Source organism: Monodelphis domestica, chromosome 4 (assembly GCF_027887165.1).
Source record: "Monodelphis domestica isolate mMonDom1 chromosome 4, mMonDom1.pri, whole genome shotgun sequence".
Classification (NCBI taxonomy): Eukaryota; Metazoa; Chordata; class Mammalia; order Didelphimorphia; family Didelphidae; genus Monodelphis; species Monodelphis domestica.
The window spans coordinates 393612020-393628638 of NC_077230.1; the positions used below are offsets into that span (position 1 = coordinate 393612020).

Here is a 16619-nt window from a genome sequence, read left to right on the forward strand (position 1 = left end):
ACCTTGTTAGTAGAGTTGTACATCTTTAATCATTTTATAAAGCAATTTGAAATTATGCAAATAAAATGACTAAAATGTTCACACCTATTATATTGACTCAAGATTCTATCCTCCCAAAGTGGTAACTGATAGAAGAAAAATCTATATACACCAGTTGTTTAGTCAACTAGCATTAAGTACCTACTATGTGCCAGGCACTATACCAAGCCCTAAGGATACAAAGAAAGACAAAATACAATCCCTGTTCTCAAGGAACTCATAGTCTAATTAATGGGAGAAACAAAATGTACAAATAAGATAAAAGATAATTGGATTAATAACCAGCTGTGTGGTCTCTTAAATCCTTCCACTCGGCTGTCAAATTTATCTTCCTGAAGCACCAATCTAATCATGTCACCACACCCCCATTCTATAAATTCCAGGTTGTTTCCCCCTTTAGAGTATGAGCCCTTTAAGGTTTCTTTGTATCCCCAGCACTTAGCAGAGGGCCTGGCACTTAGTAATCACTTAAATGAATGCTTCTTTTTTTTTTTTTTTAATAAACCCTTACGTTCCGTCTTGGAGTCAATACTGTGTATTGGCTTCAAGGCAGAAGAGTGGTAAGGGCTAGGCAATGGGGGTCAAGTGACTTGCCCAGGGTCACACAGCTGGGAAGTGTCTGAGGTCAGATTTGAACCTAGGACCTCCCGTCTCTAGGTCTGGCTCTCAATCCACTGAGCTACCCAGCTGCCCCCTTAAATGAATGCTTCTTAACTCACTTTGAGCTGTCTCTAAAATCAAGAGAGAAGAATATCTAGGCGACAAGGATAATTGGCAGTGTCAAAGGCATCAAAGAGGCCAGGAAGAATGAGGATTGAGAAAAAGTCATTAGATTTGGAAATTAAGAAATCATTAGTAACTTTAGGGATATCAGTTTGGGTGGAATAATAACATTGGAAGCCAGTTTGTAGAAGGGTCAGAAGAGTGAAAGGAAGCCCCTGTTCTAGATGGCCTTCTCAAATAGTTGAATCAGGATAGGGAGAAGAGAGATAAGACTATATAGCAAGGATTAATGGGTCACTTGAGGATTTGTTGAGAATGAGGGAGAGACATGGGCATGTATTTAGACAGTAGGGAAGTAGTCAATAGGCAGGGAAAGATTGAAAATTAGTGAGGAAATAAAGATGATGGGGGAAGTTTTATTCCATCCTCAGAAACTTTCTGGTTGTATGACTGGACAAAGTCACTTAAATTCTTGGCCCAGTTCTCCCATTTGTAAAATGGACATATAATACAGTTTCTGTCCTAGGATTATTGTGAGGTTACAGTGAGATAATATATGTAAAGGAGTCATAAAAAACTTTATGTTTTATTACAAGCAAGCTATTAAAGTAACAAATAAAATAAATCCATAACAATCATTAACCTTTCTTATTTTTACTTTTAAAAAACCCCAGCTGTACAAGTCAGAAAGACAGATTCCTTTCAAAATAATTACAAAATGTATAAAATATTTGTGTGATAACCTACTAACATAGGATTTATATAAATATGACTTAACCCCCTATTCAGCAGAGATTCTTTTTTGTATCATGGACCCCTTTGGCAGTCTGGTAAATTGAAGTTTGTAGGAACATGGGCATATTAATACACTATTAGTGGAGCTTTGAGTTCAGTTTATTAGGAACTGTGAGAAATGTTGCTAAGTTGTACATGTCTTTTGACCCACTGATCTTATTACTGGACATATACACCAGGAAGGGTAATGCCTGAAAGAATGACCCCATATATAATAACAAAATACTCAGAGCAGCATTCTTTGTGGTAGCAAAATGATCAGAAATAATAGAATATTCTTCACCCACTTGAGGTTAGGAATGGCTGTGCCAATTGTGGCATATGTTGTAGTGGAATATTACAGTGGAAACAAATATTGGAAAGTAAAAGAAACAAGGAGATATATGGGAAGATGTAAGAAAGTGAGAACAAAGAAAACATTATTATAACATAGAGTTACTACAGTAATATAAATGAAAGCAGCACTAAAAAGCCATTTGGTTTGGATGAATTAAAATGATGAGGGTTGGTTTTGAAGAACATACATCCTTCCTATTAGTAAGTAGAGAGGTGGGAAACTGAGTGTATGGTGTAGGGCAGTGTTGGCAAATGTTTTCAAGTTCCTGTGCCCAAACTGCAATGTCTAGCTGCCTGTGAGGCGTCGCCCCCCACCCTCACCCCATTACCCCCAGGTAGTGGAGGAAGCTTGCTTTTGGCCTCAGGACAGAAGGGTGGGGCATGCAAAAACTGCCCTCAGGCGTTGGGAAGAGGGGGAACAGAGCATCTCCCTGAGTGCCAGCTCTGCCTGTATGCCATACTTTTGCCAACCTTCCAGTAGAGTATAGGGTATATGGTCTGGCTTGGTTGGTTATGCTTGTTGGAAGCAAAGATCCCTGAGGGGATGAGGGGATGGGTGAAGTGACAACCTCAGAACAAAAAAAAGCATCAATTTTTTAAAGAGCAGAAATGAGAGGTCAGGAAGAAAACTAATAGGCAGAGAGGGAGCAGTTGGAGAAGATGGAAGGGAACCAAGAGGATAGTAACTCTGAAACTAAAAGTGGTAAGAATTGTCAAAAGGACTGTTGGAGTTGGGCATTGGGCTGGTAGTCTTGGAACCAGTTAAAAGTGATAATAAAGAAGAGCACTATCTCCCAAGGTGGCAGTACTGTTATTAGGTTCCTAGTAGAGGACTTCCTGATTCCACCCTTACCTCTCACTGAAGTCATGACTGATAAGACTACCAGGAGCCATTCCAAACAGGGAGGGACCAGGCCCCTCTGATTGGACTCTCAGACTGGTGAGGAGAATCAAGAACTCTAAAGCCTCCATTTAAAGAAGGGTTCAGGACAGTTCATCCCTTAGCCAAGTGCCTTCATCTCTTCCTTTCCCACTACTCTCTCTTTTTTTTTTTAACCATCTGTCTTTGTATCAATTCTGAGAAGAGCAGTAAGGGTGAGGCAATGGGTTAGGCAATAGGGTTAAGTGACTTGCCCAGGTCTCACAGCTAGGAAGTATCTGAGATCAGATTTGAACCTAGGACCTTTCACCTCCAGACCTGGCATTATCCACTAAGCCACCTAGCTGTCCTGCCCCACCACTCTTTTTAACTTAGTTTTGTGTCATCTTCCTCCATTAGATAGATTGTAAGCTCCTAGAGGGCAGGGACTCTTTAATTGTATCTCCAGTATTTTACATTGCTAGCACCTAGTAGGCATCTTAATAAGTGCTTTTTTTTTTTTACTATTGACAGTTATCATGAGCTTTTGAGGCCTTATATCAGCTATATGGAGAGGACTGGCACCTTGTTCATCTCAGCTAACACTTTTTTTTTTTTAACCCTTACCTTCCGACTTAGAATCAATATTGTGTATTAGTTCCAAAGCAGAAGAGTGGTATGGGCTGGGCACTGGAGATTAAGTGACTTGTCCAGGGTCATATGTAAAGAATCTGATACCAGATTTGAACCCAGAACCTCCCCTCTCCAGACCTGGCTTTCTATCCACTGAACCATCTAGCTGCCCTTAACAGCCTTCACTTTTGATACCTTTGTCCTGTATATCCCTATACTGTGCAGTTAAGCCCTGACCTTGAAGAGCTTAGATTCTTGCAGTCCTATTTTTCTGGTTTCCCAAAGCAGCCTGTGGTCTTACCCATCCCATATATATCATTCACATCTTTTTGCTAATCTTGATTTGTGGTGCCTTGCTCTAAGCCTTGGGCCAAGAATCAAGAGGCCTTGGTTCTAGTCCCTGTTCTTCAGTGAATTAAGTCTATGACCTTGGCCTTGGAGAAAGTCATTGCTCTGAGAGGACAATGGAGTCAGCATGTTCTTCGGGACCAACAAAGCACCTCTGTAAAACTATAGCCCAAACTGGCCATTCCTCATCTTAGAAATCTGTTAACTCCTTTTCCTGATTCTCCCACAGGGATCATTAAGAATTGACTGTATAGCTCTAGTACAGTGGAAACATTTCATATTCGTCCCCATTGACTGATGAACAAACAAAGACCGGTTTGGGTCCTGGGGCTCAGCTGTCCTTTTGGCTTTTCCTTTTCCAGCCATGGATTTCCCGCAACATAGCCAGCTGGTCCTGGAACAGTTGAATCAGCAGCGGCAGCTGGGTCTGCTGTGTGACTGCACCTTTGTGGTGGACGGAATCAACTTTAAGGCCCACAAGGCCGTGCTGGCAGCTTGCAGTGAGTACTTCAAGATGCTCTTTGTGGACCAAAAGGACGTGGTGCACCTGGACATCAGTAACGCGGCAGGTACCCATAGCTTGAGCTCTGCAAAGAGAGGGGAAGCCACTCTTCAGCCCCAGGACTTTACTATAGTGTTTTGCTGAATCTTCCAGCACCACCTAGAGGGACTGACATACTCATAAGCTCTCTAAGCAGCATCACAGGGCCTCCCCAGGACAGTCACACCATAGGCCCTGCCCTCTCGGGGGCAGGATTTCTACTCCCATGCCCAGACCTTATAGCCACATGTGAACATAGACCTACTTTAATCCTTTGCTGACTAGTTTGGGATAAGACATAGAATGGGAAAGTGGATTATAACAGAGGGATAGCAGATAAAATGAGGGAACAGGATGAAGAAGGCAGAAGTAAATTCAGATGTACCTAGGTTTTCTTTTTTGTGAAAGCCCATTCTGTGATATCTGGGCCCAAAGCCAGTGGGGACCCTTGTGTGCATCTTAAGCAGAGTGTTTCTGTGTGAGCCCTCCTCACATGCTCTGTTGTTAGTCTCCATGAGGAACAATGAGTTTTCAGTTTAACAGCTTGAATGTTCAAAAAAATAATGACTTCTTTCTGGGAGAGTGACTATTTCTGATAGGGGAAACATGATATAGGAAAAAATATGATATAGTGGCAAGAGCCCTGGATTGGGGTTGAAGGACCTAGGCTTTTATCTCCAGCTCAGCTTCTCAGTTTCTATGTGACCTAGAGCCAGTCATTTAACTGCTTTCTATGCCCTTCTCTGAAAAAAGATAGGATTGTGTTAGATTATCTTCAGTGTTCTTTCTAGGGCTGAATCCCAGATTCTAAAAAATAGTATTGTCTCTTGCTGCATGTAGTGTCCTACATGCAGCTGTCTGACCCTAACTCTTGCGGTGTCAGATAGCAGCCAAAATCCAAATCACTCAGACTTTGTGCCAATGACTAAAGCTCAAAAATGCAGGCCCCAGGGTTCAGTGGATAAGGATGAAAACAGAATTGGGGTTTGGCCCTAGAGTCAGGGTTTTCTGAACTTTTCACTGTGAACTTGTCAGGGCACATAGCTCCTGCCTTTCTTATTTCAATGGCATCTGATTTCCTTCATACATACAGTATTCTATCCTTCAAGTTCCCACCCCAGTCAAGTATTGGTCATAGGACTGAGGAAACTTGTGCTATTGTGATAGACCTGGGATGTCTTTTTTACCCTCTATCTTAGAATCTATACTAAATGTTGGTTCTAAGTTAGAAGAGTGGTAAGGGCTAGGTAATTGGGATTAATTGACTTGTTCAGGGTCACACAGCTAGGAAGTATCTGAGGCCAGATTTGAGTCCAGGACCTCCTGACTCCAGGCCTCTCTCTCAATCCACTGAATCGCCTAGCTACCCCAGTCTTCAATGGGGGCCAAATGTCAGGGCCCCCTGACCAGGATGCAATTCCACCTTTTTTGATGGGCCTTGAGCTAAATGAGGGGGAAGGGGAGGGTAGGAAGAACTGAAACTCCCCTTTTTGGAGTGATCCCTTCCCCACTTTGTTAGGCAGACCTTCCGATGGCCTATTCATAATACAGTGTGCTATACAGTTGGGCAGCATCTGATCTGTTGGGTGCAGGACACTTTACTAGCTGCTCAGGAGCATGTACAAGAAGTCTAGGAGTGGGATAAGCCGGCAGCCCAGATCACTACAAGGCATAGCATATAGATGCTTTTATGGAAGCAGTGTTCTGTGTGGGTTTGGGAAAAAGATGGTGAAGAGAAGCTTCCTTAGGGGACACCTTGGAATTAGGCTGTGGATGATGGTGAGAGGGTGAAGAGAGGGAGAAAGAGGGGTCACCCAGGGCAAAGGAAAGAATGGTCCAAAGGTGTCACAGAGACAGAAGAGAAATGCCAGGACTCAGCAGAGGTATCTATATCTTGACCAGAATATGGGAGATGGGAAAAGGGAGAATGGGCAGAAAGCTGGCCCCCAAGTTCAAGTTCTTCCTCTGACACATCCTGATTGTGTGTCCCTGGGCAAGTCACCACACCCATTAGTTTTCTCTGGTCCCTTTCTGGACCCTGGAGCCTAGTTGCAGAGCAGGTACTAATCTACCTCACTGGAGGGCTTTTCCTTACCAGGAGTTCCCTAGTTGCCTGACAGCAGCAAGAGGCCTCAACTTAGAACCAAGAACTATCACTTCAGACACTTATTGTCCCTGAACAAGATACTAAACTTCTCTGAGCTTCCTGTTACTCATCTTTTAAAGTGAGTTTGATTATGGCACCTAGGTCACAAGGTCATTTTGAGGATCAGAGATCAGTCTATGTGAAGTGCTTTGTATATCTTAAAGAATTATATCTATGAGATCTCATTATTGTCATTCTGGTGAGTCACAGGGGTCCTGCAACAGGAGGAAAGAATACAAAGGAAGGAAGGTTCTGCCTGTTGGTCCAGGTCATTGAATGCCAGGCCCAAAGTATTTGGCTTTCACTTGACAGACAAGAGAGCCACTGAATATTTTAGAGCAGTGAAGGGTTATGGTCTGATATAAGTGTAAATTGGTGATCTTGTACCCATATGAAGGATGTATTAGAGGAGAGTGTATCACTAAGAAGACCCTGAATGAGGCTTGTTGTCCTAGGTCCAGGCAACCTACATGGATAGGCATAAGGGTGGTGGCAGTGGGAATAAAGAAGAAGGGATGGATTCAAAAGATGGTAGAGAGATGAAATTAATAGAGTTTGATCACTTTTGAGAGACGAGGGAGAGGAAATGTTTGCAGTAGCCCTAACTTTTTGAATACAGGAAACTAAGTTGCCAGTGGTGCCCCTCACAAAAATGATGATGTCAGAAGGAACGGATTTAGGAGGGAAAGGAATAATCTCAGACCTGTTGGGTTTGAGTGCCTGGGAGGCCTTTTAGTAGCTGTGGTTCATCTGCAATTGGAGATATAAGGTATGAAAGAGATCAGAACTAGAGGTCTCAATTGGTTGATTACCTCCCTAGAGGCAATTGTTGAGGCTGGGAGAGGCCCAAAAGATGCTTAGGACCTGGCCAGCTTAACCAGGCTTGGTCTACTCTCAAGGTGTCTAGGGTCAGCTCCATGACACAGTGAGGCATAAACTGGATGAGTTCTTTTCTTTGAGGGATGTCTTCCTTCTCCCAGGGAAGCCCTCTAGTTGGGATTTCTGCAGTCCCTAGCACAGGTTGCCTCCTGATCATCAGCTGTCATTACCAGGGACCCCCACATGACTATCTTATCTTAATTCTCCACATTTTCACTTCATTTCTACCAATAAGACTGGGAATCCCTGGGGCAGGAAGATAGAGAAGCCTAGTGTTTTCTTCTCAAAAATGTGTCAGCAGCAGCAGATTTGTTCTTAGACCAAGGCTCAGTTCCCTGGCTTAAGCCAGTGTCTATGTCCTGGACAGGTCTAGGGCAAGTGTTGGAATTCATGTACACAGCCAAGCTGAGCCTGAGCCCTGAGAATGTGGAAGATGTGCTGGCCGTGGCGGGCTTCCTCCAGATGCAGGACATCGTCAGTGCATGCAATGCCCTCAGATCCCTTCCCGTGACAACCTCCAGCACATTGGAGAAACAAGAACCTCCTGAGCCTGAGGGTAAGCCTGCCCAGAGTGTACCATAATACAGGTAGTCAGGGGGCCTGGATTTTAGTCCTTCCTGTTGTTAACCAAGTCCATGGATATCCACAAGTCCTTGCACTTCCCTAGGCCTTAGTTCTTATCTATAAAATGGAGAGACTAGTACCTGCCTGACTCATCAAGTTGCTGTGGGATAAGGAATAGGAGGGGACTTTGGGAAGTATGAAACAAATTTAGAACCAAAAGACTTGGCCCAAATCTTATCCTTCTCTTTTCTGTTTATGTGTCTATGAGTGGATCATTTGGCCCCTGGGGAATTTCATTTTCTCATCTATAAAATGACCAAGTGATCCCTCTACTAGTGAAAAGGGCTGGTACCCCTTTCCCAGCCTCCCCCAGATAACTACCCCTCCCGTCTCAGATCTTTCACTGATGACTGCTTCTGTGCCCTTGGAGAGAAATATTGAGAGGAAGAGACAGTTCTTCAGTGAGGGGCAGCAAGAACAGGTGTTTCTCTTAAAGGGGGTTGGAACACAGGCATAGCGTCCCTCTGTCCTCAGGAGAAGATAAGAAGATGGATGAAGAAAAGAAAGTTGCTGCTGCTACCCTCAGTGAGCTGGACCGAGTAGAGTATATCCCTCCAGCAGAACCTGGTGGGGGAATGAAGGGTGAACCAGAGGCCCAAGTGGAGAACAGAGGGGATGGGCTCGGTGAGTGCTGGTGTGGGTATCCCTCTGGCTTGAACAGGGGTGGCTCCTGCCCTGGGGCAGCTGTGGTGAAGACAGGATGGGTATTTCCATTTCTTAACCTCTGGATAAGGCATTCTCCAGAGCAAGAATTTGCCCCAAATGAGAACATCTTTGAAATTGAGAAACATCTCAACTCATGGTTTCCTCATCTCAGAGTTGGACAGGTGTCAGGAATGAAGCTATTGAGAAATTGCTTCTCTGCCTTTTGGCTAAGACCAAGTGAAAATGAATCCCTGCCCCCATGTGCCTTACTCATTTACTGGCGATGTTTCCTGTGCCCAGGTGCCAAGGAGGAGAAGGAAGCCACATCCAAGGAGTCACTGCCTACAGAAACTAGACCCAGTTCTGTGGGTACACCTCTTGAGGTACTCGTGTCACGAAGATCACAGCAAGGTAGATAAGCCTTTCCTTCATCTCTTGGTTGGCTCCCTGGTACCATCTGTTCCCTCCTAGAATCTCACCATTGCACCCCATTGGCTCAGGTCCCATTTCCTTATCCTTGAAAATGCAAACATTTGTTAAATACCAGCTCTGGGCAAGGCACTGACTGAGCTTGGCCTTAGGAGAGGATACCTGGGGCACAGACGTCTTTCCAAGGAGCTTGTCATCTAATTCAGAGGAGGGCAATAATGGGCTAGCTATAGTCCATTTGAGGGTGAGATATAAATGCAAAGGAGAGGGGCCCAGGCCAAATGCTGAGTGAGATTTGAGGAGGGGATTACTGGCATTTGTGGGGTGCAGGGGACAGTGAAGTCTTCATGGAGGAGGTGATATCTGACTTAGACTTTGAAGGGAGAAGATAGAGATGGAATAGAGGGGTGAAGGAGACTCTGCTAGGCTTGGGAGATGTGAACAAAAGGCAGAGATAGAAGGGGAAAATATTGGTTCACTCCAGGGTATGAGACCCCTTGGTAGGTGCTGGGCCAAGATTCCAGCTCCAAGCACTGTACTTTGCTATCAGTTACAGACACTACATTTTTTTGTTTTTGTTTTTGTTTCATTTTATTTAGTCAATTTAGAACATTATTCCTTCGTTACAAGAATCATATTCTATCCCTCCCTCCCCCTACCTCCATCCTTCCCGTAGCCCACGCGCAATTTCACTGAGTATTACTTGCAGACACTACATTTTTGTTGAATTGTTGAATTGATTTAAGAACTTATTGCCCAGTCCCTTCTTTCTCCTGTGCAGGCCTTCCCAGAATTCCTTCTCTCTGCCTCCCACCCTACCTCATGTCAATTCAGATCCTTTCTATTGTCCTCAGAGGCTAGGCCATACAATTTCATACTAATAATTTCCAGGGTGTTTGACCCCTCATATTTGTCAGTCACATTATACTTTACAGAGAAAAGGCTCCCTTCTCTGTATCCCTGAAGTTCTCTGTTTTTATGTCTCTGTCTCAATGTCTATCTCTGTCTCTCTCCCCACTCCTTCAGTCTCTCTGTCTATTCACTCTGTCTATTCACACACACACACACATTTTCACTTAGTTGCTATGAGGTGAGATAGGAACCATTGTCTCTATTTTATATATTTTTATTTAGTGTAAACTTAGTGACCATTGCCAGAGACAGCCTTTCAAATACATAGACATAAATTTTCTTCAAAGGTAGTACCTGAAACTAAAAACTTTTTAAAGGTAAAGATGTTCGTGTTAACTTTGATAAAGAGTAACATCATTGGACTATTTGTTGCAAGTCCTTATTTTAACCTTTATCTCTTCTTTCTATTTCCCATCATTCTCACTTTCAGAGGGGGAAACAGAGATCCAGAGAAATGAAGCAGCTCACCCAAAGGGCCCAGCAGGTCAGTGACAGATTGTGGCTTTGATTCTGTCCATTGTGCTAGGATGCCTGCCCAGGCAGCATGCTCCAAGGGATAGTGAACCCAGGCTCCAAAGAGTTGAAGTGTCCAGCTGGCTAAGGACATGCCAAGCCTCTCACCCTGCACTTTGTCATCCTGTAGAGAACCCCTTCCCTTCTCCCTGCCTAAGACTAGTCTTTTCTCAGCCTTACCCTTTCCCTCCAGAGTTCCCTTCTCCAAATTCCTAAAAGTACTTGCATTCATGCCATTTAACACTTCCTTTTATATTTTGTGTTTCTAAAGAAAACATACTGTGCTAGGTAGCACAGTAGACAGAGTCAGGCCTGGAGTTGGGAGATCCTGGGTTCAAATGTGGCCTCAGACTTTGCCTAGTTGGGTGATCCTAGGCAAGTCACATAACCCCAGTTGCCTTGCCCTGTTGCTCTTCTTAAAACTGATAACAAGGACTGATTTTTAAGATAGATGAGGGTTTAAAAGAGACAGATGGACAGAAAGAGAGGGACACACACACGCACACACACACGCACACACATGCACATGCACCGTACTGGGCACATGGTAGATGTAAAATAAATCTTTGTTGACTCTACCTTCTTTTAGAAGCTCCTAGGTGCCAATTCTAGGGGCAAGTGGCACTTCTGGGTGAGATCATCCCAGGGAAGCAGGTCTCCAATCTAAGCTCACTCCTGGTCCCAGTCTCAGGTCCTCTGAGAGCTGCCTTCCTTTCCTTACTCCCCAGGCCAAGGCTAGGGTATCCTCAGGGAAAAGCTCTAGCCTCAGAGCTTCTCCAAAGCTTATTTCTTTGTAGAAATGGAGGCTGAGCCAGTGAAGGAGGACGAAGAACAGGACAGCAGCCAAGAAGCAGCATTGTTGGGGAAGAGCAGCACCACCGAGGAGAACAGGCCTCCACTGGAGAATGGAGGCTCTGCCACTGAGGAGAATGAGGAGTCTGGAGGCACCGACTCCGGGCAGGAGAATGTCGGGGAGGCTCGAGTCTTACGTTCAGGCACCTACAGTGACCGGACAGAGTCGAAGGCCTACGGCTCTGTGATTCACAAGTGTGAGGTAGCGCTTTTCCTGCCAGCCGCTCAGGCCATCTCTGTCCCCAGAGCCACCGCCGGCCCCTCACCCTGACTCTGCCGTTGTCTCCAGGACTGTGGGAAGGAGTTCACTCACACGGGGAACTTCAAGAGGCACATCCGCATCCACACGGGAGAGAAGCCTTTCTCCTGTCGGGAGTGTAACAAGGCCTTTTCAGATCCAGCAGCCTGCAAAGCCCATGAGAAAACACACAGGTACAGACACCCCCGGGGCCAGAAGTGGAGACTCGGGTGGGGGCTCCTTCTGAGACCCTCTGGCCTCGTATGCCCTCATCTGCCCCCATCTGCCCCTTGTCCCAGCCCCCCAGAGGCCCTTCCCTCCTGGCTGGTCCAGGGATGAGATGCTGGGCTTAGCCCCCGTTTACCCTGGCCCCCCACAGCCCCCTGAAGCCCTACGGCTGTGAGGAGTGCGGCAAGAGCTACCGCCTCATCAGCCTGCTCAACCTGCACAAGAAGCGGCACACTGGGGAGGCGAGGTACCGCTGCGGAGACTGTGGCAAGCTCTTCACCACCTCTGGCAACCTTAAGCGCCACCAGCTGGTGCACAGTGGGGAGAAGCCCTACCAGTGTGACTACTGTGGGCGCTCCTTCTCGGACCCCACCTCCAAAATGCGGCACCTGGAGACCCACGACACAGACAAGGAGCACAAGTGCCCCCACTGTGACAAGAAGTTCAACCAGGTGAGGGCCAGCCTTGCTGTCTCCCTTGCAGCCCTAGGGGTTTAAAGTATGTCAAAACATTCTGAGAAGGGGCATGTAGACTTCCCAGCTCAATAGAAGGGCCCACGACAGAAAAGCAAAGAGCCCCCTGTCCTAAGGGGCCCCCAGCCTAGTGCCCTGTGGGGCTCTGCCCCCCATTCCTGCTGGTGTGGACCAACCCGTGCATATACAGTGCTAACACCCAACCCAAGGGAGAGGGATTCAGTGTGGCCCAGGGCAGAGCTGCCAAAGGGAAGATCAGACTAAGAGTTGGTCCCTCAGAGGTGGCAACCCGGAAAAAGCCAGGGTTGTGTCCAGGAGAGGCAGGCTAGGTCTGGGGGTTCCAGCATGCTTCTGCAGCCCTGAGCTTCCCCACAAGCCCTCTCTAGGAAGAATTGTCTGTTGTTGGGGTTCTCTCATAGCGCATAAACTTGAGCCTCAGAAACTTGCCCTCTCTGGGGGAATAGCCTGTGTGGGCAGCATGCCAAGGGGCAAGCTGTTGGCCTAGGGAGGGGGCCTGGAGGGAGCATCTTCTCCCAGGTGCCTCCTCTGAGGGGCTCCCCCCACCCTCTCCCAAGTACAGGTGGGCAACCTGAAAGCGCATCTAAAGATACACATCGCGGACGGACCCCTGAAGTGCAGGGAGTGCGGCAAGCAGTTCACCACCTCGGGTAGAGCCCCTCCCCGCCCCCACCCTTCCCAGCCTCACCCAAGCCCACCCAACAGCTCCAGAGACCCCTCCCCCAGGCCCCTATCTCACTGGGCCCTGGCACTGCCCAACTCTGGCCCCTCTGACTTCCTCCAGGAAACCTGAAGCGGCATCTCCGCATACACAGTGGGGAGAAGCCCTATGTCTGTGTCCACTGTCAGAGGCAGTTTGCAGACCCCGGTGCCCTGCAGAGGCATGTGCGCATCCACACAGGTGAGCAGCCCCCTGGTTGAGGGGGGAGGCTGGAGTCCCTCCTGCCCAGGCCAGGGGAATCTCACTGCTGTCTTCCCCCCTTTCCCCCCCATCCTGCAGGTGAGAAGCCGTGCCAGTGCCTCATCTGTGGAAAGGCTTTCACGCAGGCCAGCTCCCTCATCGCCCACGTGCGCCAGCACACCGGGGAGAAGCCCTACGTCTGTGAGCGCTGTGGCAAGAGGTGACTGAGGTGGAACCCCGGCTCCCCAGCCCACCCTGGCCCAGGTCTTTGAGCCTCAGGGCCGCCCTAGCCAGGAGCTGTTGTCATGCCTCCTTTCTCCTTCCCCAGCATTCTCACCACCAGGTCTGGGCCCGTCCTGCCGCCCCTCAGCGGAGCCATGAGCTGTGAATTAGGAGTCAGAGGCCCTGGGTTCAAACCTGGCCCTGCCTCTCTTCTCTCCAGGCCTGGCCTTCTCCGCTAAGCACAGGCGACCAGCCCGCTGTCTCTGAGCCCCGTCTCCCCTCCCCTGCAGGTTTGTCCAGTCCAGCCAGCTGGCCAACCACATCCGGCACCACGACAACATCCGGCCGCACAAGTGTAGCGTGTGCAGCAAAGCCTTCGTCAACGTGGGCGACCTGTCCAAGCACATCATCATCCACACGGGTGCGTCCTGGGCCGAGGCCAGCCAGCCTGAGGCACCCACAGAGGCTGTAGTTCAACTTCTGACCCAGTCCAGGGCCCCTGGGCCCCGACACCCCCCCGGCTGGGCCTCACTGCCCTCTCTGATTGGGCTCAGGACCCCAGGCCTAGGCAGAGGCCTTCAGGTTCCTTTAGAAGGGCTGGGGGGGGGAGACTTCAGGCCCCGCCCCCTCCCCATGGGCGCTGATAGGCTGGGGTGTGACCACGCCTCTCCTCCCTGCCCTTCTCCTTACCCAGGGGAAAAGCCCTTCCTCTGCGACAAGTGTGGCCGCGGCTTCAACCGAGTGGACAACCTTCGCTCCCATGTGAAGACGGTTCACCAGGGTAAAGCCGGCATCAAGATCATGGAGCCGGACGAAGGCGACGAGGTCAACATCGTTACGGTCGCCTCGGACGATATGGTCACGCTGGCCACGGAGGCGCTGGCCGCCACAGCTGTCACCCAGCTTACAGGTGGGGGGAGGGGGGAGGGGAGCACCAGAGGTGGGTCTTGGGGTGGAGGAGGCCTGCGCAGGGGGGAGGGATGGCCTCCCTCAGCCCCACCCCTGTCCTCCCCCCCACCCCATAGTGGTGCCTGTTGGGGCCGCAGTGACGGCGGATGAGACCGAAGCCCTCAAAGCTGAGATCACCAAAGCTGTGAAACAGGTCCAAGAAGCAGGTGAGAAGGAGAAGGGGGTGAGTGCACAGAGGGAGGGAGGGAGGGAGGGAGGCAAGCAGGGAGGCGGTCACAAGACTCAACAAGGGGTCATCTCGGGGTCTAGAGGAGGAAGGGCCCTGGAGAGCTATAGGCACAGATCTGGAAGAAGCCTTGGCCATCGTCTAGTCCAGCTTGTACCCAAGCAGGAATGCCCTGGCCTATATCCCCACAAGTGGTCATCCCAACTCCATCTGAACTCTCTGCCCACTGAGGCAATTTCACCAGTGGATAAATCTCATTGTCAGTTTTATGTTTGGACTCACAAATTCATAGATTGCTGTAGCTGGAAAGGGTCATCTGGTCCATCCTCCTCATTTTACAGATGAGGAAACTGAGGCCCAGAGAAGTCAAAGGACTTGCCCAAGGTCATACAGCTAGTCATTGGCAGAGCTGGGACTCAAACTCGGGTCTCCTTACTCCAGCCAAGTGCTCCTTCCACCACACCACACTGCCTCCCAAACCCCTCGTTTTACAGATGAAGAGACTGAGGCCAGAGAAGTTGTGACCAGCTCAAGGTCACACAGGTAGTACACTTTATCCATGGCTTCCATGAAAGCATAGATGGCATGTTTACCAGGTGTTCTGGTTGAGGACAGAGAGCTGAGCCAACGTTGGCAACAACGGCCAGGTCCAGCAAGACCAGGGTCTTGACGTTCGGCCAGTGAGTCAGCCCGAGTAAGAGGAAATGTAATAGCAGTAAAGACCACATTCCACTCGTGGGTTCAGAAGAATCCACGAGACACATAGAGGATGTGGCAAGTGTAGCTAAAAAGTCCTGTGATAAAGGCCCAGAGACGGTCTTGGCCTTGAGGCTTCCCATTACTCTGCAGGAGGGGCTCCCTTAAGAGAAATGCGGGGTCCAGAAAGAGATGGGCAATGGCCCCGATGGCCCTGATGGTCCAGGCCTGGTACCTGGACTTCTGGGCTCTGCTCTGGGCACCTCTTCTGAAGAAGCACACGCTCTCCCGTGAACTAGCTTGTCCAGGCAGAGGACCATAATAGTGAGAGAAGGGGGACCGCCGTGAATATTATTTGTAAGAAATAGAGGGAAAAGAAGACATGGTTCCACCTCCAACCATTGGAAGGGTTGTCATGTGAAACCATGCTTAGATAGATTCTCTCTGGCCTCAAAAGGATTTCAATAGAGTGGGGGCAGAAGTCTTGAGAGGCAGATTTCAGCTCAATGCAAAGACCAACTGTCCCCAAAGGGAATGAGCTGCCTTGGAAGGTAGTGAGCCTCCCTGACACTGGGAGTCTTCATGCATAAGCCGGATGACCACTTTGGGGGATGTTGCAGAGCATGGCCCTTATTGGGTACAGCTTGGACTGAGAGCCTTCTGGGGTTCCTTCCAGCTCTAAGATTATGTCCAGTGAGGCAGGGCCCTCACACCTTCCAGGACCAGAACTTTCCAGCCAGGCCTGTGAGCCAAACCCTTCCCCCAGGGCTGAGAGGTAGGCTTGCAGCTCCAAGCCAGAGTGTTTTAATCCCAACATGCTTTCTCTTGTGGTTCCCTGACAGACCCAAATACCCAGATCCTCTATGCTTGTGATTCATGTGGTGAGAAGTTCCTGGATGCCAACAGCTTGGCCCAGCATGTCCGGATCCACACAGCCCAGGCCCTGGTCATGTTTCAAGCAGATACGGACTTCTACCAGCAGTATGGCCCAGGCAGCACGTGGCAGGCGGAGCAGGTGTTACAGGCCGGGGAACTGCTTTTCCGCCCCCGGGAAGGGACTGAAGGCCAGCCTACCCTGGCAGAGCCCCCTCCACCCACTGTGGCTGAATGAGGGGAGTGTGGGTGGGCAGAGGCCATGGCAGACACCCCCTCTCCCGACTATTTAAAGATGGACAATGCACCCTGGATCCCTAGAGAGAATAAATTGGATTATTTTCTAAAATTCCGGGAGTCGCTCTGGGACTGGGCAGGGATGGGTGTCAAGAGAAGTGCCCAGTGCCATCAGCACAGCCCTAAAGAACTGGCAAGTGAGGGACACTGGTGGGCAGTAGCAGTGAGGGCCCCAGGCCAGGCACTGCCAGGCTGCTTGACGCTGGGCATGCTCCAGTGAGGAGGTCCTGTTGCGCCTGCAGCCACCCATGACAGGGCAGTTAG

At 48.9% G+C, this 16619-nt stretch overlaps 1 protein-coding gene across 4 annotated transcripts in view; it reads left to right on the forward strand.

Annotated features, from left to right (window-relative positions):
• ZBTB17 (zinc finger and BTB domain containing 17) overlaps positions 1 to 16407 on the forward strand; it is a 53595-nt gene extending 37188 nt beyond the window's left edge. For 2 of the 4 annotated variants that reach the window (XM_007491661.2, XM_007491662.2), the window contains 15 exons: positions 4096 to 4302; positions 7667 to 7855; positions 8398 to 8547; positions 8869 to 8979; positions 10340 to 10393; positions 11220 to 11476; positions 11564 to 11706; positions 11892 to 12192; positions 12794 to 12881; positions 13016 to 13132; positions 13232 to 13352; positions 13645 to 13775; positions 14049 to 14264; positions 14380 to 14469; positions 16028 to 16407. In XM_007491661.2, coding sequence (XP_007491723.1) covers positions 4096 to 4302; positions 7667 to 7855; positions 8398 to 8547; positions 8869 to 8979; positions 10340 to 10393; positions 11220 to 11476; positions 11564 to 11706; positions 11892 to 12192; positions 12794 to 12881; positions 13016 to 13132; positions 13232 to 13352; positions 13645 to 13775; positions 14049 to 14264; positions 14380 to 14469; positions 16028 to 16296 — 2444 coding nt within the window. In that variant the 3' untranslated portion in view covers positions 16297 to 16407. Of the gene's footprint in view, positions 1 to 4095; positions 4303 to 7666; positions 7856 to 8397; positions 8548 to 8868; positions 8980 to 10339; positions 10394 to 11219; positions 11477 to 11563; positions 11707 to 11891; positions 12193 to 12793; positions 12882 to 13015; positions 13133 to 13231; positions 13353 to 13644; positions 13776 to 14048; positions 14265 to 14379; positions 14470 to 14830; positions 15033 to 16027 lie in introns of all 4 variants that reach the window. The other 2 variants (XR_008911559.1, XM_016422172.2) reach the window with 2 other exon arrangements.
• The last annotated feature ends 212 nt before the right edge of the window (positions 16408 to 16619 follow it).